General features: G+C 48.0%; 1 protein-coding gene across 2 annotated transcripts in view; it reads left to right on the top strand.

Moving 5' to 3' along the window:
• Window positions 1-24967, top strand: part of STAC2 (SH3 and cysteine rich domain 2) — a 43934-nt gene that overhangs the window by 3737 nt on the left and 15230 nt on the right. The window contains exons 2-6 of one of the 2 annotated variants that reach the window (XM_081886403.1): window positions 19094-19385; window positions 21312-21409; window positions 22180-22270; window positions 22985-23100; window positions 23987-24059. In XM_081886403.1, coding sequence (XP_081742529.1) covers window positions 19094-19385; window positions 21312-21409; window positions 22180-22270; window positions 22985-23100; window positions 23987-24059 — 670 coding nt within the window. Of the gene's footprint in view, window positions 1-19093; window positions 19386-21311; window positions 21410-22176; window positions 22271-22984; window positions 23101-23986; window positions 24060-24967 lie in introns of both variants that reach the window. The other variant, XM_081886402.1, reaches the window with a different exon arrangement.

The following is a 24967-nucleotide window of genomic DNA, read 5'->3' as shown; positions in this document are numbered from 1 at the left end:
CACTACACTACACTGGCTGTCATACCGTCTCTTGATCTCTTTATACCTCCTCCAAGTGCTGAGCCTTGTTCTCTGGACTGTACCACTCCAGGTTGAAGATGAAGTGGGGTATTGTGTATTTTGATGGCTCCCCTATGTATGTGTGTGTGTGTTGGGGACTCCCAGAACACACACACACACAAAATATATATGGAGGAGAAAGGATCGTCCTAGCCTTCTCCCCAACAGGCTGGTTTTCTCTGGACAAAGATATTTGGGTGGGTGGGTGTCTTGGGTGGTGGGCTACTCAAAGATCCAACCCATCCAGCGGCAACCAGCAGTGGAACAGTCCAGGGAGAGCTTTACCACTTGAGTCCAAGGACTGTATAAATCGTCCAGAGAATGGGGAGGGAGAGAGACTTGGGTTCAAGTGAGACACAACACGTACAGAAGGCAGTGGAATCTTACCTCGGTAATAGTGACAGGACAGGTGTCCTTCACCACACTAGGGGGGCACCGTGTGCAAGCCCCATAGCACACACAGACACACAGTAGCTCTTTCCCCCAGCACCTCTCTTCTGCTCCCTGGCTTCCAGCATCTGCACCTCTGAGGCAGCCGTCTCACTCTGCCCAGCAGTAGGGCTGGCCCTGTGTGCCTCCAGGGGAACTTAGGGGGCTAGGTGTGGTCAGACTGGCTGGCCCTCCTCTTTTCCGTGGAGCAAAGGTGGGAAATGAATGCAATGAATGTAGAAATAAATGTTGTGCAGCAGAAGAGTCGTGCTTTGGTGGGGGCGTGAGCTAGCCTGAAGTGGCCAATCAGGTGCCACCGGGAGCTTTTCCAAAGGTCTTTTTCTGCCTAGTCAAAGAGATGGAGAACAGTTTTGATACTAATCAGGGACAGAAAGTACAGGCTGCGGGGGGGGGGGGGAATCATGAGGCTTTTACCTGGAGCCAATTCACACGTTTCTTTTAAAGCCTTTTTTTAATGCTCAAGTTTAAAAGGCAGTGATAAGTATGTTTGGAGGGTTGCAGAGGGGAAACAAAAACCCATGCTCTGTGCACCTGAAATAGGATTCTGCAAATTGTTTCTGCCACACCTCTAAATACCAGCTTCTGGGTCTTGCAAGCAGGGAGGCTGCTCACGTGCTGAGGTCCTGCTTGTGGTCTTCCCTTGGGCATTTGGTTGGCCCCTGTGAGAAGAGAGTGCTGGATTCGATGGGTCTTTGGCCTGACCCATAAGGGCTCCTCTTGAGTTCTTTACCAGTATTGGGGTCTAAAAGAGAACAGAGCTCTACTTCAGCCCTAGTGCATCATTCAATTACCGTAGATGTGTGTTGAGGAGGCTGTTTCATGCCTGAGGCAAAACGTGTCCCAGTTTGTAATCTTGACCCCTTCCCCTCACTCTGTGGATTCACATAGGCACGCACAACCACACCCAGCCCCACATGTGGTTTGGGGGGGGGGAATGCTGCAGTTGCTCAGTGGGGATGGCAAGAGAATAATTCTCCTCCTCTCCTCAGGCCAAGCTTGACTCCTGACCTTTTTGGCACCTGTGGTGGAAGAACGCAAATAACGCTTCCTGTCCCTGTTAATTAACTTGGGAGACGGGAGGGTATAGTACCACCAAGATGGTCTTCTGCACAGGCTCCTTTGCGGTGCATAGGCCTGTCCACAAACACAACATGCCAGTTGGGGACTGTGCAAGAGGGTTTCACAATTCAGTTTCTATGGTTCAGTCCACACCTCACTGTGGGCCTGATCATATTCTGGTCCCTGTATGGAGCCCTCAATCTGGATTCCCACAGCTCTTTTACTCAGAACTCATGGAAGAGCTGCTCCCACCCTCCACCCTGAAGACGGGGGCACCCTCCTCGTGCACTTCTGACACCCTGGTTCTTACGCGACCAGTCGCTGCCTCAGATCTTCCTCCCATCAAAGACTGTGCATTCCAGAAGGCTCTTCTTTGCCTGTCTGTGTAGACAACAACACTCTCTTCTGTGCTGGCTCCTGGATCAGGAGGTGACCATAAACATTACCCTATTGACCAGACTTCCTCAAACTCAGCCCTCCAGATGTTTTTGGCCTACAACTCCCATGATTTCTTATCTGGTCTTGGGAGTGAAAGGAGGGAGGTGAAATGGAAGCAGCTGGCTGGCTCCTTACACCTGTGTGAGTATGTTTACACGTGTGTGTAAATACTGAACATGCATCTGCTCTGCTCCCTTTCAGAGATCTAATGTCTAGCCCAGGGGTCAGCAAACTTTTTCAACAGGGGGCCAGTCCACTGTCCCTCAGACCTTGTGGGGGGCCGGACTATATTTTTTGGGGGGGGGCAGAATGAATGAATTCCTATGCCCCACAAATAACCCAGAGATGCATTTTAAATAAAAGGACACATTCTACTCATGTAAAACACGCTGATTCCCGGACCGTCCGTGGGCTGGATTTAAAAGGCGTTTGGGCTGGATCCGGCCCCCGGGCCCTTAGTTTGCCTGTAGATGCCAAGGAAAGGGGGCTGAAACTGGAAGCATTCCCTGTGTCTCCACCCAAGGCAAAACAAAACAGGGATGAAATTTATGGACCATGTCTCTTCTCTTCCTAGGAACATATATTTATATATGGGACTATTCCTGTTAATTTGGGATCCTTGAAAGCAGCCTTGCCAGCGCCTCTTCAACTTGCTGCACTAGCTTAATAATAATAATCAGGAACAATAACAAACTACAGATGCCCTTCCAGCGTCCCCTCCTTGTCTCAATCATTTTTTCTCTTCCTTTTTAAGACCTTTTGCTCACCAAGCCCAGCCTTGAGCAGGCAGCCTGCTGTGGATTCAGGTTGCAGTGCCTTCTAAGGGAGCTGTGGCAGGGAGAAAAGAGGAAAGAGGGGGGGGGGAATGATGGGCCAGAAGGCAAATGGGAGTGGAAAGAAAGCCACGATTAACCACCTCGAAGCTTCTGAGCACATGTGGAGAACTAGAAGAGATTTCTCTGGCTTGTCCCATCTCTGGAGCTCTCGGCTTGCCTGATCTTATAGTGTGTTTTTGAGCAAACATGGTTGGTTTTGTGTTGTATTTTTAAAGGCAATTTCTAGGCTGCCTTATTTTAAGGTGTGGCATTTTGTGTGTGTGTGTGTGTGTTTTAAGTGACAGAGGAACAAGCAAACCCTTCTGCTCCTCCTTCATCTGATTTGATGTCAAAGTGTCTTTGGAAAGAAAAGGGACCTACATCAAGGATGTGTATATCACGGATCGTCCGGCATCTTTACGATGCGTAAGGAATATCTTTCTGCGGCCTTCACCGCAGCCCCTTAAGCAATGCAAAGAATCGAACAGAACAGTCACAGTGAGAGATGTTTCGGCTGTTCTGTGTTTCCCCTGTCCCTCTTCAAGGTTGGAAGTAAATTTATAAATAAAAGGCTTTAAACTTCACAAGGAATTGGTCTTCAATTTCTCTGAAAGGAGAGGTGCTGGAGCTAGGGATTGTAGCAGAATCACTTCCTAGACTCTGAAAGCTTGCAGCCAGAATAATTCCCAGACTGGTTTGGCTGCTTAGTGACGGCAGATATAAACTCTGTTCATGCTCAGAGGTACTCTCCCCTATCATGAACATATGAAACTCCCATTTGCAGAGTCGAACACATTGGTCGATCTGGTACCCTGAGGTGTGTTTTTTTAGCTCTCCTTTCTTCAACCTGAAGATGCCAAGCGTTGCACTTGAAACCTTCTGCATTCAAGACAGATTCTGTTGATAAGCTCTAGTGAGCACTGGCTTAATTTAAGCCAAGGATGGAGAACCTTTAGATGTTGCCAGACTCCAGCTCTCTTCAGCCCTAGCCAATGTGACTGATGGTCCTGAAGGCTGATGGAAGTTGTGGCCCTCCAAATGTTGTTAGACTACAAGTTCCCCATCCCTGATTTTAGATCTGATAGCAGGGTCTGAAAGAGTATTAAAGCCAGCATCGGGAAATTTAGATCCGTGTTAGTGTGTGTGTGTGTGTGTGTGTGAGTTTGCAAATTTAACAAAAAACATGGGGTAGGGAGAAACAGAAAATGAAAAAAAAGGCTCTTGTTGTTTAGATCCCTTAAGAGCAAGTGTAAGGGGTGGCGCTGTGGGTTAAACCGCAGAGCCTAGGACTTGCTGATCAGAAGGTCAGCGGTTCGAATCCCCGCGACGGGGTGAGCTCCTGTTGCTTGGTCCCTGCTCCTGCCAACCTAGCAGTTCGAAAGCACGTCAAAGTGCAAGCAGATAAATAGGTACTGCTCCAGCGGGAAGGTAAACAGTGTTTCTGTGCGCTGCTCTGGTTCGTCAGAAGCGGCTTAGTCATGCTGGCCACATGACCCGGAAGCTGTACGCCGGCTCCCTCGGCCAATAAAGCGAGATGAGCGCCGAAACCCCAGAGTCAGCCATGACTGGACCCTTTACCTTTAAGAGCAAGTATAAACAGAGCATTTGGCTTGGAGTGGAGTCTGGGAGAGCTGTGTTTACACCTCTGTTCAGCCATGGTGTGGGCAGCTGAGTGATGCTGGAGAGGTCGAAGGTCGTGTGCTGATCACTCAGTAGGTTAGTGCACCAAAGAGAGGGTGGTGGGGCAGGCATGGGTACTGTGAATGCCCCATCTTTTCTCATCTAGGTTGTGCCCGCTTTCACTCCCTCCTCATCAGCATTGCATTGCATTTCTTCCATGCATTGGACATTACAGGAAGGGTGGTTGGAAATTAAAAATGGTGGGCCAAGGGGAAAGTGCAGTTTCCACCAAAGAAAAGGAGAGGCGCACCCAGCTTCTGCTTATTCCTTTTCCTCGTATTTGTATTTCTTTGGGCTTTATTGATGTGTTTCATCTCTCGCAGTTAGAAAGAGCGCTTTCTGCTCTGACTTTCCTTAGTTGCTATGAGCATTTCAGACCCAAAAAGGAGAATCTAGCTCCACCTTCTATTCCCTTACCCTTTTCCCACTAGCTCCCATCGATTCAGCACAGATAAGAGGAACTGAGCATGCCTTCCCTTGCAGAGCTACTGGCTCAGCTTCCTCCCTGTCTTTTCAGAGCAGGGAAGGCCTATCACCATAATTACCCTGGCAGTGGTTTTCTCGAAGCCTGCTTGGAGGGCTTTAAAGGTCAAAACCAGCACCTTGAATCGGGGAGCAAACTGGCAGCCAGCCTGGCTGGTGTATAAGATCAGTGTCATATGATCTGAATCTGGTTGACTAGTTCCGTTCAGAACCCTGGGAGATGCACATCGAACCAATGGAAGTTTCCATGCTGTCTTCAAGGGCAGCCCTGCAAATAACGTAATGCAGTAATCTAGCCAGGAGGTAGCCAGGATATAAATGACCGGGTCAGGTTCTCAAAGAAAAGAAATACAGTGCAACTTGGATATAAGACAGAAATGGGGAAAAGTGCTCCATGGCCATCTAGGAACAGGGCCAGATTCAGCTGTGCTTCTATACTGCAATCCTTTTTATTTTTATTTTTAAAATTTTAAATACAGCACATAAAATATGGCTATGTGTTGTTTTTTTAAAAAAAGTGGAAGAGAAAAAGTGTATAGTACAAAAATGCATTTACAGTCGAACCTTGGAACCCAAATGCCTTGGTACTCAGATGTTTTGGTTCCCAAACACCGCAAACCCAGAAGTGAGTGTTCTGGTTTGCAAACCTTCTTTGGAACCCAAACGTCTGATGTGGCTTCTGATCGGCTGCAGGAGCTTCCTGCAGGTAATCCAAAGCCTCACTTTGGTTTCTGAAGGTTTTGGAAGTCGAACGGACTTCCGGAATGGATTCTGTTTGACTTCGAAGGTATGACTGTCATTACAATTTTTAACCTAATGTATTTTGTATAAATGATTTTCACATTTCATTATACTTGTCCATGCAGGGTCTACATCCTTTACTGTCATCCTGCAATTTTAGAGAGAGGGGGAGCCTGTTGAGTACAGCTACTCCTAGATTGCCAAATGATATTATTATTTAATTAATTAATTAATTAATTAATTAAGTAATTGTTTATACTGCCATTCATCCATAGATCTCAGGGTGGTTTACAACATAAAAGCACAATATTAAAAAAACGCAAAATCCATGATTAAAAATAAAAACAAGATCAAACCAATGATCCCTTCCACTTTGCCTCCTAACTCCTAATGACTGCAGTCAGGGGCCTGAAACAGCAATGAAGACAAGACTGTACCTTGTGGTACACCACAGGACAAAGACCATGAGGATGAAACACAGTACAGTGGTACCTCTGGTTACGAACTTAATTCGTTCCAGAGGTCCGTTCTTAAGCTGAAACCGTTCTTATCTTGAGGCACGCTTTCGCTAATGGGGTCTCCTGCTGCGTGCGCTCCTCTGGTGCATGATTTCCATTTGCATCCTGAGGCAAAGTTTGCAACCAGGAGCAGCTATTTCTGGGTTAGCAGAGTTCGTAACCCGAAGTGTTCGTAACCGGAGGTGCCACTGTACAGTGGTACCTCAGGTTAAGAACTTAATTCGTTCTGGAGGTCCGTTCTTAACCTGAAACTGTTCTTAGCCTGAGGTACCACTTTAGCTAATGGGGCCTCCCGCTGCCGCCGCGCGATTTCTGTTCTCATCCTGAGGTAAAGTTCTTTTTCTTTTTTTCCTGAGGTAAAGTTCTTAACCTGAGGTACTATTTCTGGGTAAGCAGAGTCTGTAACATGAAGCGTCTGTAATCTGAAGCAGCTGTAACCCTACGTACCACTGTATCTCAATGCTGCTCTCTAGACATGACTCTTTAGGTAGGAGTGGAACCAATGTAAATAAATGCCTATCCTACAAGCTGGTCCAAGAGGACATCATGGTCTGTGATAACAAAAGCCATGATGAGATTGCCAAGCAGAATCGGAGCCACCTTCCCCCATCCCACTCTTGATACGGGTCCTCCATCCTGGTGACCAAGCCTGGTTCAGTCCCCAAACTGACGTTGAACGCCACCCGTCAGATAGCAGCAGCCCCAGTCCTAGTTGCTGCCAGGACTGACACTGACAGTAATGTCCTGGTCTCAGCAGCTGTAAGCAATTTCTTCCGCAAAGTGAACCACCCAATTGATCACAGCAGGCCTTTTAGACACGTGAAATCAGAAATCACCAGCTGGTTCTGGATCACGGTCAATTACTTTAGGAGTCAACAAAATCCAGCCACGTTTTTTGTTGTGGCCGGCACAGTGCAAAAGTAGCCACTTTCTATGCAATTTGTTTGCTACCATTTGCAAGCAAAAGGACTCCTCCTTGTAGGAGTCAGTGCCCTTCAAGAGAATGGGAAGGAATTTAACCTGGGCATTTGCAGCTACAGGGAGGATCTGGACGTGAAGTGAGAAACAGTAACCATTTGGCCAGTGCCATGAACATAGGAACATCCAAAATTGCACCTGCTCCCTCCATTGGTTGTTTGTTTAATTGTTTGTTTAGATGCTAAGCTTGCTTTTGTAGAGTGAGTTGGTTGTCAAACGGAATCCATTAGAAAGCTGAGCCCGTTAGCTGCAGGTTTCTGGTGTAGAAACTACAGTGGTACCTCGGGTTAAGAACTTAATTTGTTGTGGAGGTCCATTCTTAACCTGAAACTGTTCTTAACCTGAGGTACCACTTTAGCTAATGGGGCCTCCTGCTGCCGCTGCGCCGCCACCATGTGATTTCTGTTCTCATCCTGGAGCAAAGTTCTTAACCCGAGGTACTACAGTGGTACCTCAGGTTACATACGCTTCAGGTTAGACTCCACTAACCCAGAAATAGTACCTGGGTTAAAAACTTTGCTTCAGGATGAGAACAGAAATTGCGCAATGGCAGCATGGCGGCAGCGGGAGACCCCATTAGCTAAAGTGGTGCTTCAGGTTAAGAACAGTTTCAGGATAAGAACAGACCTCCAGAACGAATTAAGTACTTAACCCGAGGTACCACTGTATTTCTGGGTTAGTGGAGTCTGTAACCTGAGGTACCACTGTATAGGAATTATAATTTTTAAAAGCTTAGACAAACTAAGGCCTGGGGGCCGGTTTTGGCCCAATCGTCTTCTAAATCTGGCCCGTGGACGGTCAGGGAACCAGCGTGTTTTTACATGAGTAGAATGTGTGCTTTTATTTAAAATGCATTTCTGGGTTATTTGTGGGGCCTGCTTTATGTTTTCACATGAGTAGACTGTGTCCTTATATTTAAAATGCATCTCTGGGTTATTTGTGAAGCATAGGAATTCATTCATCCCCCCCCCCCCAATATAGTCCGGCCCTCCACAAGGTCTGAGGGACAGTGGACTGGCCCCCTGCTGAAAAAGTTTGCGGACCCCTGGCTTAGCCTCACCAAATGGGCTGGGCAAGAGGGGCCCTGCACATTGAGGCACCTGCCATGTTTGTGCATTGTTGCATCTGACAAAATAGTTGCCGGGAAATAACTGCATTTCCCTGGCAGGAATATGTTGAAATGTGACTCTGAGGGAAGTAAGATTCCCCAGCATCAGCACCACACCCATGGAGAGAGCTGTGCCTTGAAGAGACACCTGGACACTCTCCTGCTGGACTTGTTATGCTGCAAATGCAGTACAGTGGTACCTCGGGTTACATACTCTTCAGGTTACAGACTCCACTAACCCAGAAATAGTGCTTCAGGTTAAGAACTTTGCTTCAGGATGAGAACAGAAATTGGGCTGCGGCGGTGCAGCGGCAGCAGGAGGCCCCATTAACTAAAGTGGTGCTTCAGGTTAAGAACAGTTTCAGGTTAAGTACGGACCCCCGGAACGAATTACCGGTAAGTACTTAACCCGAGGTACCACTGTAATCTAGAAAGGCTTGCAGTTTGGAGTTTGGGGGCCCATAGAAGATGATAGCAGGGGAGGCTATGGGTCAGTAACAGGCATGGCACACAAGGTAGAGAGCCAGGAGGGAAGAATAGATAGCCACTGTCCCAAAACATTGGAACCTTTATGCAGCGCCTTCCGAAAATGTTTTCAGTCATGTACCTCCCAACATGAGGTTGAGAAACTTGCCATTTTCGTAAAGGAAAGCTATTCTCAGCAATCTTAAGCAAACAACAAAAAGGGAGAAAGCAATTAGGACCGAATATGAACCCAGGGTGGGGAAAGTCAGGGGCGAATTAGATGTTGCATGCAAATAAACATAACAAAACCCTAGGTGGTGGTTTGTTTTAATGAAAAGCAAGCTCACTAGGCAGCAATTTCGAGCAGAGTGCCTAAGGAAACTCTTTGTTGGCTGTTTTCCTCCTCAAGATCCTCCCACCCACCACCGCTTTGCCCCTGCCGTTTGGGGCTGGCAGTTTTTGAACAGAAAGAGCTCACCGTTCGGCTACCACCACCACCGCTTTGCTAAAAATTGCAGTCCACCGAGGCTGCTTTCCTGCAAACCATTTGTGAGGTCCCACCTGGTGGTCCTTAAAAGTTTGATGCGAGTGAGTAAGGTGTGTCTTCCTCTTCCCCAGGGTCCCTTGGCCATATTTTCTTTGAGGAACTGGTTTGGGAATTCAGAGGTTAGGAGTTTTGCATAGCCATATACCTCAGTCTTGCCATCTGTCCAAAGGGCTTTTTCAGACAGTGGGGAGGAGTTTGAGTTTGGAGCTACAGTTTTGCATACAGTGGATAGAAGAATTCCGTCCTTGGCCTAGAGAGGGTCTACAGTTAGGAAAGGATACAGATAGTGGGGGAAACTGGAGGGACTCTCAGGCAAGATGCACTCAGGCAAGATGCACTCAGAAAGTTCTCCTGATATTTAGCTGGAATCTTGTAACTTGAAGCCATTGGATCGTGTCCTAGCCTCCAGAGCAAGAGAAAGCAAGGTTGCTCCATCTTCAATTTAACAGCCCTTGAGATATTGAAAGATGGCCAGCATAAATCAAAGGATAAGGGGAGGGGGGGAAAATATTGATGCAAAGTGTCTACTTCCCAAAGTGTGCAGCGGTTTGGAGTTGTCGTCGTCCCCCTCCTGCATGCACACACACACACAACTTACCGGATTATCCCCAGATCAGGGACATTCAAATTCAGAGGGAGAAATGTGTGAGATTGCAGTTCTTGGCAGTGGATGATGCTAAATGAATCAAAACAGGACCAACTTTGGTTCCACGTGATACCCCGGTGCGGACAACAAGCCATCTGTAAGGATGAGATGTGTGAAGAAATGGTTGGGGGGGGGAATGTTTTAGCCGTGTCCTTGTTGAATTGGCAGGGGAAAGAGGCAGAACATTGAGGCAGAAGGCTGGCAGAGGAGCTGGGAAAAGATCAACCCTGAATGGGCATGGAATCCTGTGTGATTATTTGCGCATCCTGAACATTGCGCATTGGTAGGCAATGGCAGGCACCGGGAAGCAGCAGGCTTTGGCAACTGTGGATGTCAGAGGAGAAAGGGGGGGGGAAGAGTAGTTGAAAACATCCCCAAAGATGTGAGTCTATGTTTGAGCTCTGTGTGGGAGACATAACCGGGTGACGGTGGGGAGGTGAGCACAGCAGGAAGTTAAACATTGTATATGGTTTCATAAATATGGGGGAGGAGGCTTTTTTTATATGTTTTGAAAGGGTGGGAGCTGAATCTCCCATGAGACTTTTATATGCCAAGCTGTTTTCACAGCAGCTGGGTTAAAAATAGCTCGTAGGGGCTGGAGCCATACGTCAAGAAATATTAGGTTTTTTAGCTGTGTCTTGGCAGGATCCTAGGATGGTTGCAGAGGGTGAATAAGGGAGAAATGGCAGCGCCTCCTGTTTAGGAAGCTGAAGCAGGAGCAGGGAAGCTGTTTTCTTGTCCTGAGCTTAGACATGCATAATATGGGCGCTGGGTGAAAGGCAGGAGTGCCCCCACCTCAACAGAAGTAAATTTGTGCCAGTCCTAGGGATGGTGTGGGGGAGGCCAGTTTGCCCATATTACTCCCCACCAATATAGGCTTCAGTTCTGTGCAGCATGCAGTCTCTTCTGCCAGATCCTAGGGTCTAGTGCTTTCTTTTTTTTGGGGGGGGGACAAGTTTCTAGTCCTCATGGTGGCTTCCAGTCATGTTCCATTCCTCAAATTCCACCTTGTGCTTTTTCACTTACTTGTAGCTTTTCTCTGGCAACCATACGTCTGGAGGAAAACCTTCAAGGCTGTGTGCTTTTAAAGTACGCAAGCACACCACAGAGAATCACGTGAAGTGTAGTTTGTCAAGGATTCTGGGAATTGGAGCTCTGTGAGAGGCAAACTACAGTTTCCAGGGTTATTGGGGTGGGGAATGTATGGTGTGTACACAGCCGAACCTTTCCCTTGCTTCTGCCCAAGAGGCTACAGTTCCCGCTGTCTAAACAGCTGATGGACTTAGCAGCCGCTTCCTGACTGTAATGTTTGTGTCCGATAACAGGCACCAAGAATGGGGAATAGGTTTTTAAGAAAGAGTTTTATTCAGAAAAACCTCTTAACACCCTCTGCAAGAACTGAAACTAAAAGCCTAAGGAACTGCCCAGGTCATTTGACTCAGAGCAAGTTCTCAAATTTTCAAGTCCTTGACAGCAAAGGAGTGTCACTATAGCTCTACAATCACACAGAATGCTGCCGTTTTTTGGAGGTGCGATGTAAATTTGCATCCTGGCAAATTCAGATTGCACGGTTGGGCCTTGTGCAGTAAGGAAAGTGATGAGGAAACACACACAAAATTTGTGGCAATATCATTTTCTGAATGCATTGTATAGCCTCTTGGTTGGAGCATGTGGGAATCAAAACGAGTGCTCAATAAAGAGCAGACGTCGGAGAACTTCCCTGCAAGCAAATCGGGATGTATGCTGGAAAAAAGGGGTTGTACAGAGGCGACCTTGATCTGCCTTCACTGCGCGGGGAGAGGGCGTGTGATGTTTCTGAAGAGTGGGAGCAGAGCGGTGTATCCTTTGCAGAGCTCTTTTCTTTGGAACAGAACACATGGGATTGAATCCAGGCTTTGAAGCTGGGCCTCTTTTCAGCTTTTCCACAGATTTTCCACAAAGTCGGAGCATGTCTCCAGCTGGTGCTTTGTTTTATAAATGAAAGGCACCGATGCCAGAAACATTAGCCTTATAGTCTTATATGTGTGGGGGCTGGCACTCTGTTTCAGATGGACAGATCCGCAACATACATTTAAAACACACCCCAAAAGCACATTTAAAGTACGTTACTCCCCACCCCACCCCACACACAGAGAAAGAATTCTGCAAACTGCAGTTTCCCTGTCACAGTCTTCCCAGCATCCTTCAGATTAGTTCCCAGGGTCCTTTGGGGGAAGTCACGTGCATTAAATCTGTGGTGTAGGTCTTCCCAGTGGGGAGAAAGAGAGGCTGTGGACATGCCTGGCGCTGCTTCTCCCTCCATCGCTATCTGTGCATTCCAGGGCGCAGCCTTGAAAAGAGATTCAAGAGGTAACCTTTTCACGGCTTATTCAAGTTTCCAGTCCTTTATGCTGAAGCCTCTTCGCTTTTCCCCACCCTGTAGTCGCACATCCACGCAGTACTTTCAATGAACATGGCTTCCCACAAAGAACGGACCTGACATATTCGTGGATTTATAGAAGCCTTCCCAGATTTCATCCAGGAATGTCCTGTTCCTCCCCCACCCTTTCCGTTGTGGCGAATAGCCATGGATAGACCTGGCTGCCTATATTTCTTGCAGCAGGGAGTTCCATAAGTTAATTGCATGCACAAAGGAGCAGCATTCTTAAAGGTACATTTGGACGACAGAGCTCACCTTGCCTGCATCTTTGCTGTGGCCCGAGGTTCCCTACATTGGGAGTGGGGGATTTTTCTTCTGACACCTTAGGGGAGATCAGCTGAGGGTGGGCAGAGCCATGGCCGTAGCCAAGGTAGGGCAGGGAGGGGCAGCTGCTCCTCCAATCAATGAAAATACATACAATCTGAGGTTCTGCCCCCCCCAACAAAAACCCTGGCTATGCCCATGGGCGGAGCAGCACCAAAAGTGGGTGGAGCTAGAACCAAAGTGGGTGGAGTTCACACATTGCAGCAATTCTGGAGAGCAAGAGAGATCCCATAGCTTCTGGAAGGCTACATGCAATTACTAAGGTTACCAGATTTTTTCCCCCAATGAATCCTGGGGACACTTTTCAGCTTCAATGGATTTTGATTGGGGACTGATGTGTAAATCCGGGGACTGTCCCCGGGAAACGGGGACGTCTGGTAACCTTAAATTAGACCATGGGCCACCAGTTGCCTGACACTAACCCTGTCCTCTCTCTTAACCTTCTCCTTTTCTGCCTAATATAGATTTGTAAGTCCTTCAGCAAGGAACAATTCCATTTCTCTGTGCTTTGTGCCAGTGGTGTAGCGTGATCTGCTGGTGCCCGGCGTGGGGCGCAGAGGGTGGAGTCTGCTGTGCCAGCCCAGACCTTGCTGATGCCAGAGGGACCGTCCCCTCACCTAAGTCAAGCAGGGTCAGGTACCCGCCTGGCTGGCCGACATGGCCCATGTATCATCCCAGCCTCGCAAAGTGGCTCGTGGCTCATAAGGCGGCATGAGGAGCCAAATGTGCAGTGTCTCTCCCCACACACACACACCCCAGGAAAATGCACCCAGAGCCATCGCCCCAGCAACCCCCGCTATGCTCCTGTTCTGTACAGCACTTGGCAAATGGCGAAGGTTAAAAAGTACAAATAGCCATGTCTCAGAGTCTGGCCCATTGGCAGGCTGGGCTCCTTGCAGCCCACGTGCTCATGGGGCAAGCACCAAGGTGCATTTCAGGCCCAGCAACCAGCTCCCAGCCGCCTTTTGCAAACGCCCTTGTCGCTCAGCCGGCCGGAGCTGCTGCTCCCTGGGACCATGTGAGGTGTTGCGGCTTCCATTAGCCGTGCCCGGCTTGGGAGCATGGTGGCAGTGTCTCTTTTTCTCTAGCGCTCTCGCTCTCGCTCCAATGGGCCCGGCTCATCAGCCATAAGTGGAGCTGAAAGCTTTTAAGCTCAGACTGCAGAGCCAGCTGGGTCCCCTGCTGATGCAGCAGAAAGGCAGCCCCAGTATGGTGAGCAGGCACTCTCTCCCCTTCTCTCTCACCTTGACCCCCCGCCACTCCTTCCCCAGTGCTTTATGCTTCTCTGTACCTTCATTGCTCTCCTGTTTTCGCATACTGGGTTTCAGGGCTCAGTCCCACGGCCTGCTTTGAAAGCCAGCAATAAAAATAGTGCCTCTTAGGAGGTGCCGAGTGCCTCCTTCTCAAAGACATCCCAGAACCAGAGTTGCATGCAGGCTTTAAACCTGTGTTGGGGGCTTGATCTTCCCAATCAAACTTTGTTTTTTAAACAAATATGGTTTGAAAGGGATTTGTTGCACGCCCATCCCGCTTTTGCTGCTGGCTCAGGCTTGGGGCTGCGATTTCCTGGGATGTGATTTCTCAAACGCTTCTGGCTCTCTTAAACAGCAGCAGCAGCAACACCAACACTATTGTCTCCATATTTATTCTGTAGCAGTTATTCAGGATTGATACTCAGTGGTTTGGAAGTTACACTCTGCACATGCTTAAGGGCACTGTCATTGGTACCATTTTTCAAGAGCAGCATCTTGAAATGGGCCATGACATAATAGGCTGTGCTCCAGGCAAGCCAGGTGCCAAACCCTCCTGGGTTCAAGTCCTACATCTGCAAAAGGCTTTGGATTGTTTCAAATAATCAGTTGTGGTTTAGCTGCCACTTGGTTAATCATGCCCCTGACTGTAATAAGTGATGTTATCGTTCAGTTGCATACTGAAGCAAGGCACCGTCTCCCTGCCCTGCTTGTTTGAATGTCTATGTGTTTTGCAGGATTCTGGTAAAAATCGGAAGTTAAGAGACCCTGCAGGCTTGCTGTGACTCTTCAGACCTCCCATAGCATGTAGCTACTGGCAAGCCATAACGATTTTGCAGCCTCAACGGCCCATTCATAAAACAGGAATAAAAATCAATCCCGTGTGTATGTTTCAATTCCGTGGGAGATCAGAACAGGTGCAGAATTCGGTACCGGGTGCAAAATCCAACCTTATTATTAAATAGCCCTTATGATTGTGAAAATGCACTATGAAGTGTCTTGGCAATACCAGTTGAAATCTCCAAAGCCAGAGAAGTGGCTGCATGATACATTTGATACATTTAAAAGAATCAAACAAATATAGAACAGGTAACCGAATCCAAGCCAATGTTTCATATTTCTCTAGTGCAACGCACGCACACGCAGCCCTGATAATAGTGACACCCTGTTTTCACAGGGTTCCTTCTCACACAGATTTTTTAAGTGCTTTGCACATTTCCATTGCTATATAAACAGTTTTGGGGGCTTCTCTTGTTTTTAAAGGAGTGAAACTGGAGAAGATGTTATGTGCGCTTGGATGGTGGCCAGTTTATGTGGCAAATGGATTTCCCCCCCCCCCTCTGGAACAGAAGCTGGAAAAGGAGCCTGGAGCAGCTAAGCAGTTATCTGGTACATAAATGCAGCAGCGCTCTGCGCTCTCTCTCTCCCCCCCCCCCCCATGCTGGGTCTGTCTCCAGGGCCAGCCTAACCCATTAAGCAGTGTAGGCAGTTGCCTGGGGCTACATCATTCCAGAAGGCTGCAGGCAAACCTGCTTGGGGGGGTGCCTTTCTTCTTCTCACCCTCGGGCCCCTTAGGATAACATGAAGTGTGGAGGTAATTCTGCTCCCTCCCCCATCGACGCAACTCCTTTCCCACCATTCCAAAACGGAGCAAAAGTCCCTAGGTTTTGTGCCTACAGCAGGAAAGTGTTTAGTTTGGCTGCTGGTGGTGGCGGCGGAAGCAGCAGCAGCAGCGGCAACAACATTCAGCCAAAGTTCCCTGCGAGATTCCGACCTGCCTTTGCACTCCAGCCTTGCGCTGCAAACCGCTTTCTGGGCTGCGTGCAGCTGTCTCCCATCTGCCAGACCTCTGCATGGCCCTGAGCCGCAGAGGAGGGCAGCAGGTGCTGGGGAGTGCCACCTCTTCTGCCCCACCAGGCGTCTTGGCTTCTGGGGCGTAATGAAGCACCTTGCAGCTGGGGCAGCCTCCCTCCCTCTCGAAACTTGCTTTCCCTTTCGCAGCTCTGTTCACTCAGCTGGTTCCCAACCCTAAAAATACTCCTGCTAAGCTGCCATCTAATTGCCAGCCTTCCTTAATGCTTCTTTTCCTGCGCTGTCGGCAGCTAATCAGCTAACTTTTCCTTCCTGGCACAACTATTGCCACTCTGTTTTATTCCTCCCCTCCTTTTAGATGCAAGGCATATGCCATTAGATTGGCAATAAATCAGCAGCACCAGCAGCTGCATGGATCACTGGGGAGAAATCTGGACTTGGGTCTGAGTTCAAATCCTACCTCTGCCATGGGTTTCTTGCACAGCCACTCTTCCATCTTGGGCTCCTTCCCCAGTCTGTAAAATTATTATTATTATTATTATTATTATTATTATTATTATTATTATTATTATTATTATTTATTACATTCATATACTGCCCTTCTACCAAAGATCTCAGAGTGGTTCACAAGATGAAAACACTGGATAAAAGGACAAAATAAATGGTTTAAAATGAGCATAACAGTAGTGACCCTGCCACAGAGGGACAGCTTACATAATATCAATGAAGACTGTAAACTGCTTAATGGTGCTAAACGGGTATATAGGAATATACTGAGTCAGACCACTAGCACATCAACCTCAGTGTTGTCAGCACTGGTCGGCAGCTCCAGTCTTTCCTAGAGACGCCAGGGAGTGAACCTGGAACCCTCCTGCATGCAAAACAAGATGCTCTACCCTGAGCGATGGCCCCTTCCCAAACCACGGAAGTGTGGGTTGAAGCTAATAGCTTTGATTCTGGGTTCAGCACTATTAATACCTACGCACTGAAAAACAAGCGCTGGGCTTCCAGATTGGGCATGTCCTTTGCTCAATATGAGGTGGCAATATAACCAAGATACCCTCTGTTACCTTTTTGCCAGCCCTGGACTCCAGCACAGCCATTAGCCAGCTGTTATGTAACAGACTTAGCTGAGTCAACTTGCTGGCTGATCTGCCATTACTGGTTGGGAATAGATGATGAGAAAAAGCAGAGCGCATGGAGTGCGCCAGAGCCCAGACATTGCAGCATCTGTGTCGGAACTCCTGCCCACAGCAATAAGCAACGGGCTGTTGCTGCGATGAGCTGGCCTGTTCCTCCAGGCCCACAAACTGCCCTGGGTGTGCTTAATTGTTGTCTCTTGTCTGTGTCTTCCTTGCTTTATTATTGCCGTGCCAAGGCAGGCAGGAAAAGCATACAAAATCCTTCTTGAAGCAAGTTAACAGCCTTTGCCTTTCCATGGTGGTCTTCCTTGCAGGAAGAAAAGCGGCGTAGGGAGAAGGATGGCTTTTAGGAGAGAGATGGCCTGCAGGGTTAAGTATCCCCCTCCTTTCTTGCCTTTGACTCCCCCTGCCCCTTCCTCCCTACAATCTAATTTGGAGACCTTCATAACGGGGTATTTTTTGTAAATCCAGGACACGTGTCTCCTGGTTCTCATCTAGTTTGAACAGGGTTAAACTGCCACATGTATTGATGAAACAAACCCCTATGTTGCAAAGAGAACATCAGCAATGTCTAGGCAACACGATGACCATGTACATACGCAATAGACAATCTTTTATAGAATTCCTTCAAACCATAACAAGTCCAAAATGAAATCTTTAGTCTCAAAGTCTCTGAAAATCTTTAAATGAAGCGAGGTACCAGACTTTGTACGATGAAAGACAAGCTGTGAAGCTTTGTGTATTCAGCAAATATGATGTCCAACACTGAACAGTGATTCCAGATATTGACTACTGTTTCGTAGAATTATTTGTCAACGTGGTGGGAAGATGTAGAATTGCTTCATAAACCCATCTTATTTCGAATAAATGTATGTGAATGAAAAGATCAAATGACTACAATAATACATGAGCACTGTTCCACAGCATTTGATATTTTCATTCACATACATTTTATTCAAGCTGGCACCTTTGTCACAATATAAGTCAAGGCATCCACAGTCAGCCCAGCTATAAATCCACCGAGCGGCACTGAACAGTTGCCTCTGAGCCTCAGTTTTGAGAAATACGATGGGCGTTTGCTGGTAATTTTTGTTAGGCATATTGTAAGGACTACAGAGCTAGGACCACCTCTTTCCATATGAACCTACCCGGACCCTGAGATCATATTCTGAGGCCCTTCTTCATGTGCCTCCTGCTCAAGAGGTCCGGAGGGGGGCAACATGAGGGCCTTCTCTGCAGTAGCTCCCCGTCTGTGGAATGCTCTCCCCAGAGAAGTTCGCCTGGTGCCTTCATTTTACACCTTTAAGCACCAGGCAAAAACGTTCCTTTTTAACCAGGCTTTTGGTTGATCCGATTTACATCCTATGCCCTTTTTAAATGGGGGGAGGGGCTATTGGGTTGTTTTTGTTTTTTATTTTGCCCCTTCCCACTTGAATTTCCTTCCCTCTGCCATATATGAAACCTCATACATCTGCTGGCTTCAGACACCTTTTTCGCATGTGCTTTCCCTGACCTGCAAGATGAGATAAAAGGTAAAGGGACCCCTGACCATTAGGTCCAGTCGTGGCCGACTCTGGGGTTGTGGCGCTCGTCTCGCTTTATTGGCCGAGGGAGCCGGCGTACAGCTTTCGGGTCATGTGGCAAGCATGACTAAGCCGCTTCTGGTGAACCAGAGCAGCGCACGGAAACGCCATTTACCTTCCCACCAGAGCGGTACCTATTTATCTACTTGCACTTCATGCAAGTTCTAGGCTCTGTGGTTTAACCCACAGTGCCATCCGCATCCCAGTGCAAGATGAGAGACTCCCCCTGTTATTACTGAAAGTTTGTTTTTATAATACTTTTTTTTTGTTTGTATCTGTTTCCATGGTGCTTTTGTCTTGTATTAGTACATACTGCTTAGAGAGCTTTTTGAGTATTAAGCAGGTTAGAAACGGCTTTTAAATCAATTTTTAAAATGAATATATTATGCATTTTGAGCACTTTTCATAGTTGTTTCCCAGCACAGTTGTTTGTTCTCAAGGCTTGGGAGGTCCAGTAACGGCCCAGAGAAAGCTTGGCAAACTTTCTACTTGTGTGAAAACTCCCCCTCCCTACAAAACATAGCTTTTCTTATTTTTTCCTCTTTTTCCCACCCTCTCTCCCACCTGCCCTTTAGCTGCAGCGTTTCAAACGCTCCCTCTCTCTCAAAACCATCCTGCGGAGCAAGAGCGTCGAGAACTTCTTCCTGCGCTCCAACAGCGAGTTCAAGCTCCCCTCCGACGTGCTCCTCAGCCCCCCAGATTCCCTGCCGCCTCCGTCCCCGCCGCCGGCCCTCACGGAGGCAGAGCACTCTCCCAGAGCGACCCCCAGGGCTCTGGCCCCCCTCAAGCCCATTAAGACGCACACCTTCCAAGAGTACATCTTCAAGAAGCACAACCCTTGCGAAATCTGCCACCAGCTTATCGTAGGTACGTATTTTGAAGGCCTCTTGCTCTCGGGTCCTGACTCGCGCTTTGCAGTTCTGGCTAATACATGTGCGTCTAGACACACACAGAGGTACCCTCGACTCTTGTCATCTTTCTCTTCTGCCCTTTACCACTGGCATCCATGGCTGTCTTCAAATGTTGCATTATGGCTAGATGTGGAGATGACCTTTTCGGCCCTAGCTTTTGCATCCTTAATAAGCATTAGTTATTTGACGCTGGAAGATGCTGGCGCAAATGAGCCTCAATGGCTGCCGGCTGCTAGCGTAACTCATCTGTTTGTGAGCGGAGGCTTTCGCAGCTGGGATGCAGCCAGCAAAGGAGACATCCCAGATTCTGCAGCTGGCTGGCGAGAAGCTGCTAGAGGGGGAATTGGGGCAGGAGGGGCTCGGTGGCGGCCATGCCGTTTGCTTTCTGCATATTATATAGGTGCCTGCCGCCTCCTGCCAGTTCCTCGACATCTCTGTTTGTAAATGAGCAGGTATTTCAAAAACGCCTCCAGTTCTCACAAAGAAACTGACCTGGTTAACATCGAAGCATCTTATTGCAGGAGGAAGCGAAGTGTGGGAAACAGCTGCATCTCTCTGTACAATAGGTGGTGCTTTCTATCAGGCAGTGTTAGAATGAGGATAGAAAAGCTGTTCGCCTCCTGGGTTACGGGTGCAAAAATAGAAAGTCTAGCTGCCATTTAGTCCCTTTTTACAAGGGTGTCTTGGGCTGCGGCCAGGGAAGCGGCACTTTGCTGTGCAGCAGCGATCCTACTTTGGAGTCATGAGGGAAGGCGTTTCTCCAACTGTGCCTTCAGCACCAGCAGCGGCAGTTTTATTCTTGAGTCTCAGTCGCCATACATGGCAGCCAGACTTCTCAAAGTGCTCGCATTCTGACAATTCCCAGTCGCAAAATGCGCCCGGCGCCTGGCTAATTGGGATCCTGGGAAGCCGCATTATACCACCCCAGACCATTGGCCCATCTAAGCCCAGATGTTTTGGCAACAGCTGACAGCAGCTCTCCAGGGTTTCTTCCAGGCCTGCCCGGGATTCAACTTGGGATCTTCTGCATGCAGAACATGTGCTGCACCACTGAGCTATGCCCCTTCCTCCCTTTGTCTACTTTCTTGTGGAAATTTTCTCTCCCCAGTTCATATTACACACACACACACACACTTTTACAGGACCTTGTGAATGTAAGAAGATCCCTATTGGATCAGACCAAAGGACCACCTAGTCTAGCATCCCACAGGGACCAGCCAGCTGCTGCTGGGAAACCCATGAGCAGAGCATGAGCGCAAAATCCCCTCCCTCTGTTCTCCGCCAGCAACTGGCATTCAGAGACATGGTGCCTCTGATCCTGAAGGTACAGTATATAGCCGTTGTGAGTCATGAGGACTCATATCCGCTGATAGCCACAGAATTGTACAAGGGACCTGGAGGGTCATCTAGCCCAAGCCCCTTACCCTCCATAAGGACCCAAAATGAAGGGAAGGACATGAGGCAGGAGTTGGTAACGCAGGTGAGCTGTGCACAAGCAAGCTGCCAGCTAGCTCTGTGGAAGCTCCTTTTATTGGCACAATATGCAAAACGAGATACATTTGGACTGTGACCTTTACACATCTTCTAATCCCGAGATTGTGGGGTGGTACAAGGTTATTTTGGCACCTGTTTCCACCACGTCATTTTCCCCTTGCACAATGTATGACAAAGCAGACAAAGGTCACAGACAGGGCATGGCAAACCACTAAGAGAGCAAAGGGATAGATAGAGGGCAAGATGTTCAGACAGCTGTGGCTTTATCTGTGGGGGGAAGTGTGCACCGCACCCCAAGGTCACGCGTGTAGACAGCTGAGGCTGCCCGCGGGCTGCCCAGCGATCATTCCTACACCAAAATATCTCTCTGTGTTTTTTTGCCTCACAGGGAACTCCAAGCAAGGCCTCCGATGCAAGACATGCAAAGCCAGTGTTCATTTGTGGTGTTCAGAAGAGGTTTCCCACCAGCAGTGTCCTGGCAAGACGGTAAGTGGCTTGCACGAGTCAGCACCCAATGGAAAGAGACAGAGAGAGCCACAGCTTCTGAGCTGCCTCGTCAGCCCCGCTGAAGGGAGAAGAAGCACTGCACTCCCTTTGTGACCTAACCCATCAACCAAGACCAGGCACAAGGCCCCACACTGTGTGGCTTAGCAACTGCCACAAAAAGAAGGCAAGGCAAGGAAGCTTTGGTATCGCTTTGGCATTTGAATCATAGAATTGTAGAGTTAGAAGGGGCCTTGAGGATCACCTAGGACAACCCCCTGCAATGCAGGAATATGCAGCTGTCCCATACAGGGATCCAACCTGCACCATCTCCTGCCAACTGAGCTATCCACACAGCAACTGCAGATTTGCTGTCAACTTAGAGCCTGCTCCCATTTCTCAACTTCTCATAGCTCTCATGTGCACTGAGGAGTTCACAGCAGCGAATAGCCTGCTTGGGCAAGTAGTCTACCGCTGGAGGACTCCAAAGACCAGCTTCTGGGAGCGGATAGTGCGAAACCAGGAAATCCCCATTTTGGACAGCTCATGTGCAGAGTTCTGTGCTTCCCTTCATCTAGCCTTGCACTCTGTCTGTCTGAGCTGCTGGATGCTGGAAAAGTCACATGGTTTGCAGGCTACTAATAGCCAATAGGGCAAAATAGTTCACTATCTGCCTTGCCTAACCCCCTCCGCTCATGGAAGGCAGAATGTGCCCACAGTCTGGTATATTCACAGAATCCGCTCACATTCTTCCCACTTCTGCTCCTCAGCAGGCAACCTCTTTCCGACGCAATCTCAGCTCCCCGATGCTGGTGCATGACCCGCAGCCCCCGCCAGCTGCCCCCAAGGAGTCTCCCCCTACAGGTAGGAGTGGACTGGTCCACAGAGGGCTGGTGGGAAATGGACTTGTAGAACAAAACAAAAGACTGACAGAAGCTCAGCCTTTGGGGAAAGACAGTCTTTTGGATTTGAGGCTTCCCAGATCCACAACAGTAGGAAGAAGTTATGCTTCTGTTATTAGGTAGCTTCTGGAGGTGGGGACAGGGAAGGGAAGTCGTTTGACTTTCAGGCTGTTGCGATTTATAGAGGCAGTGGGATACTTTGGGATTCATGGAAGCCAACTCTATCCTTTTGTGGGTGCAACTTGAAAGTGGGGAGTTAATAAGTCTTGGTTGGTGGAGATGTTCTTGACCATGAGCAATCCTGCAAAGCCGCTGTGTTGTTAGATAAGTAAAATTGGGTCAAGCTGCTTTAGCTGAGCCTCAAATTATTTTAAAGGTTGAGTCCTAGCCTTCCAGTGTTGATATAATGCAGAGAACTTTACCCACCCACCCCCACAAGATGAAACTACCTCTTCCCCATGAATTTGAGATTAGGGCGAGCAGGACAGAGTGGGTCTATAGAAAGGTCTGAACCCTGCAGTTTTGCAGCTTACAAATTCTGATGTGTGAAAGAGAGGGTGGGAGCAGACAGATAAACTCAGAATAGTGGGGTAGACTGACTTGATATGAGGCATCTGCCATTGCCCCTGCCTCCTGCTTTGAGAATCCAGCTCTGAAGTGGTCTTCCCTTCACCAGCAGGCCCCAGTGGAAAGGTGGACCCCATTTACGAGACCCTGCGCTATGGCACGTCACTGGCCTACATGAATCGCTCCAGCTTCAGCAGCACCTCAGAGTCCCCCACCAGGAGCCTGGTATGGTCATGCCATTGCAAAAGATGCATTTGGGTAGACAGGAGAAGTCACGGGTGAAGATTCCAGGGGTTGTGGGAATCCCACGTCTGAGATTCAGGGCATGGTTGTGGGAAGGATTGCAAGGGAAGGGTAGGAAATGGTGCACCAAAAAGTGGAGGAGGAGCTAACACAAAACAGGTATAACTAGCAGTCCCTGATTGGCCCTTCAGGTGGAAGCCATTAAGAAATCAAGAAAGCAATACATACAATTGTTTGTATCAAGCCAGGATCTAGAATGTTCAAACTTGTAGGGAAAACTCCAGTTCTCCTTATGATTTGTGACTTGGGTTTTAGCGGGGCCAGGAGTGAGGAGGAACAAGGAATGGAACAAAATTCATTTTGAATTTATATCAGCCCCCTCCCAAGAATTCTTTTAAATACAATTTTATGGGAAATGCGTTATACTCCCCACACCACCCCGAACTCTCCTTTCTTCTTATGATGGAAGATGGCAACAGAATGGGGATGGTTTTGCTCTGACCCTTTTAGGATGGCCTGTGCTCCCCACTTGGGTTTCGAGGAAAGAATAGAAGTGGATTGCCCAGCTTAAAAGTCACCTGTGTTTTACAAGTCTAATTAATAATTGCCCACAATTTTTAGGTGCTGTGCTATTTAAACAAACAACAACAATATCATTCTTGCCTAATAGACACAATACGAAAAGCTTTTGTATTGGGCATTTTCCACAGCTTGCAAGCCAAGGCTTCTAAACGGGGCAAACCAGACAAGTCACCTCAGTCACATGAACACAGAGGCATAGGTCCTGCACCGTTAAGGAACTGTTTCCTACTCAGTTCTGCTCCCTCATGTCCATGTGTGTTTGTGCGTGTGTGCATCTCTCTCCTAGAATGAGAAGGAAGAAGTGGGGGAGGACCCAGAAGGTGCTGGAAAGACAACAGAGGAAAGTCAACCTGATGATGGTGAGTAGAGCCACGGTTTTTTTGGTTAACGGGAATGATAGAGATAAGAATTCCCATCTCACTAGCCCTCACCAGATGTTTAGCTTAATGCATGTGGGCATGCACCAGAAGTAGAGCTTAATGCATGTGGGGAAGCATCAGTTGCAAAAGGTTGCAGCAAAGCCAAAAGTTTCTGGTCTTCCTGGACCAGTCTGAATAGTTGGCCTTGGTGAAGATTTGACGTTTTCATCCCCAAAATGTTTTTGATTTGAGTTTCTATTGAAATGAGGCTGCATTTTAATGTTGTATTTTAATCTTGTTTTTTAAGTTGTATCTTAATCAATTGTTTTATATCTGGTGTTAGCTGCCTTGTGCCCAGTCTTGGCTGGGGAGGGCAGGGTATAAATAAAATTTATTATTATTTCTAACTCATGTGAAAAAATAAACAAATGATGTGCTCATGTCATTTTTTTAAACATTAAAAAGATGCCCTGTCAGTGCTGGTTCCACGGAAAATTCAATCCATATTGAGTTGGGAGGTGGAGTGGGGAGACGCTTAGGACTGTTCTTCAATGTCATCTGTTGTGAATATTGCATGCATGCGCTTAAAAGCCACTATAAAAAAATAAATAAATTACATTTTGTACCCCAAACAAAGCCCACGTTAAAAAGAGTATGGAATCGTAGCTCTAATGCTAACTTTTGCTTTGTGGGTGCCTAAATATAGCTATGCCCAAATCTGGAATTTTAGAATTCTTGATTTCTCTGAGTAGCTCCCTGTTCTGCTGCAGGGGAGGAAGAAAGTGGTGAGAGAGAAAACCAGAAGTCAGGTCCTAAATGTGTGTCTAGGCCATGGGTAGGCAAACTAAGGCCCGGGGGCCGGATCTGGCCCAATCGCCTTCTAAATCCAGCCTGCGGATGGTCCGGGA

Source organism: Podarcis melisellensis (genome assembly GCF_964234715.1).
Source record: "Podarcis melisellensis genome assembly, chromosome: 13".
Lineage (NCBI taxonomy): Eukaryota > Metazoa > Chordata > Lepidosauria > Squamata > Lacertidae > Podarcis > Podarcis melisellensis.
This window is presented reverse-complemented; position numbering and strand designations above follow the sequence as displayed.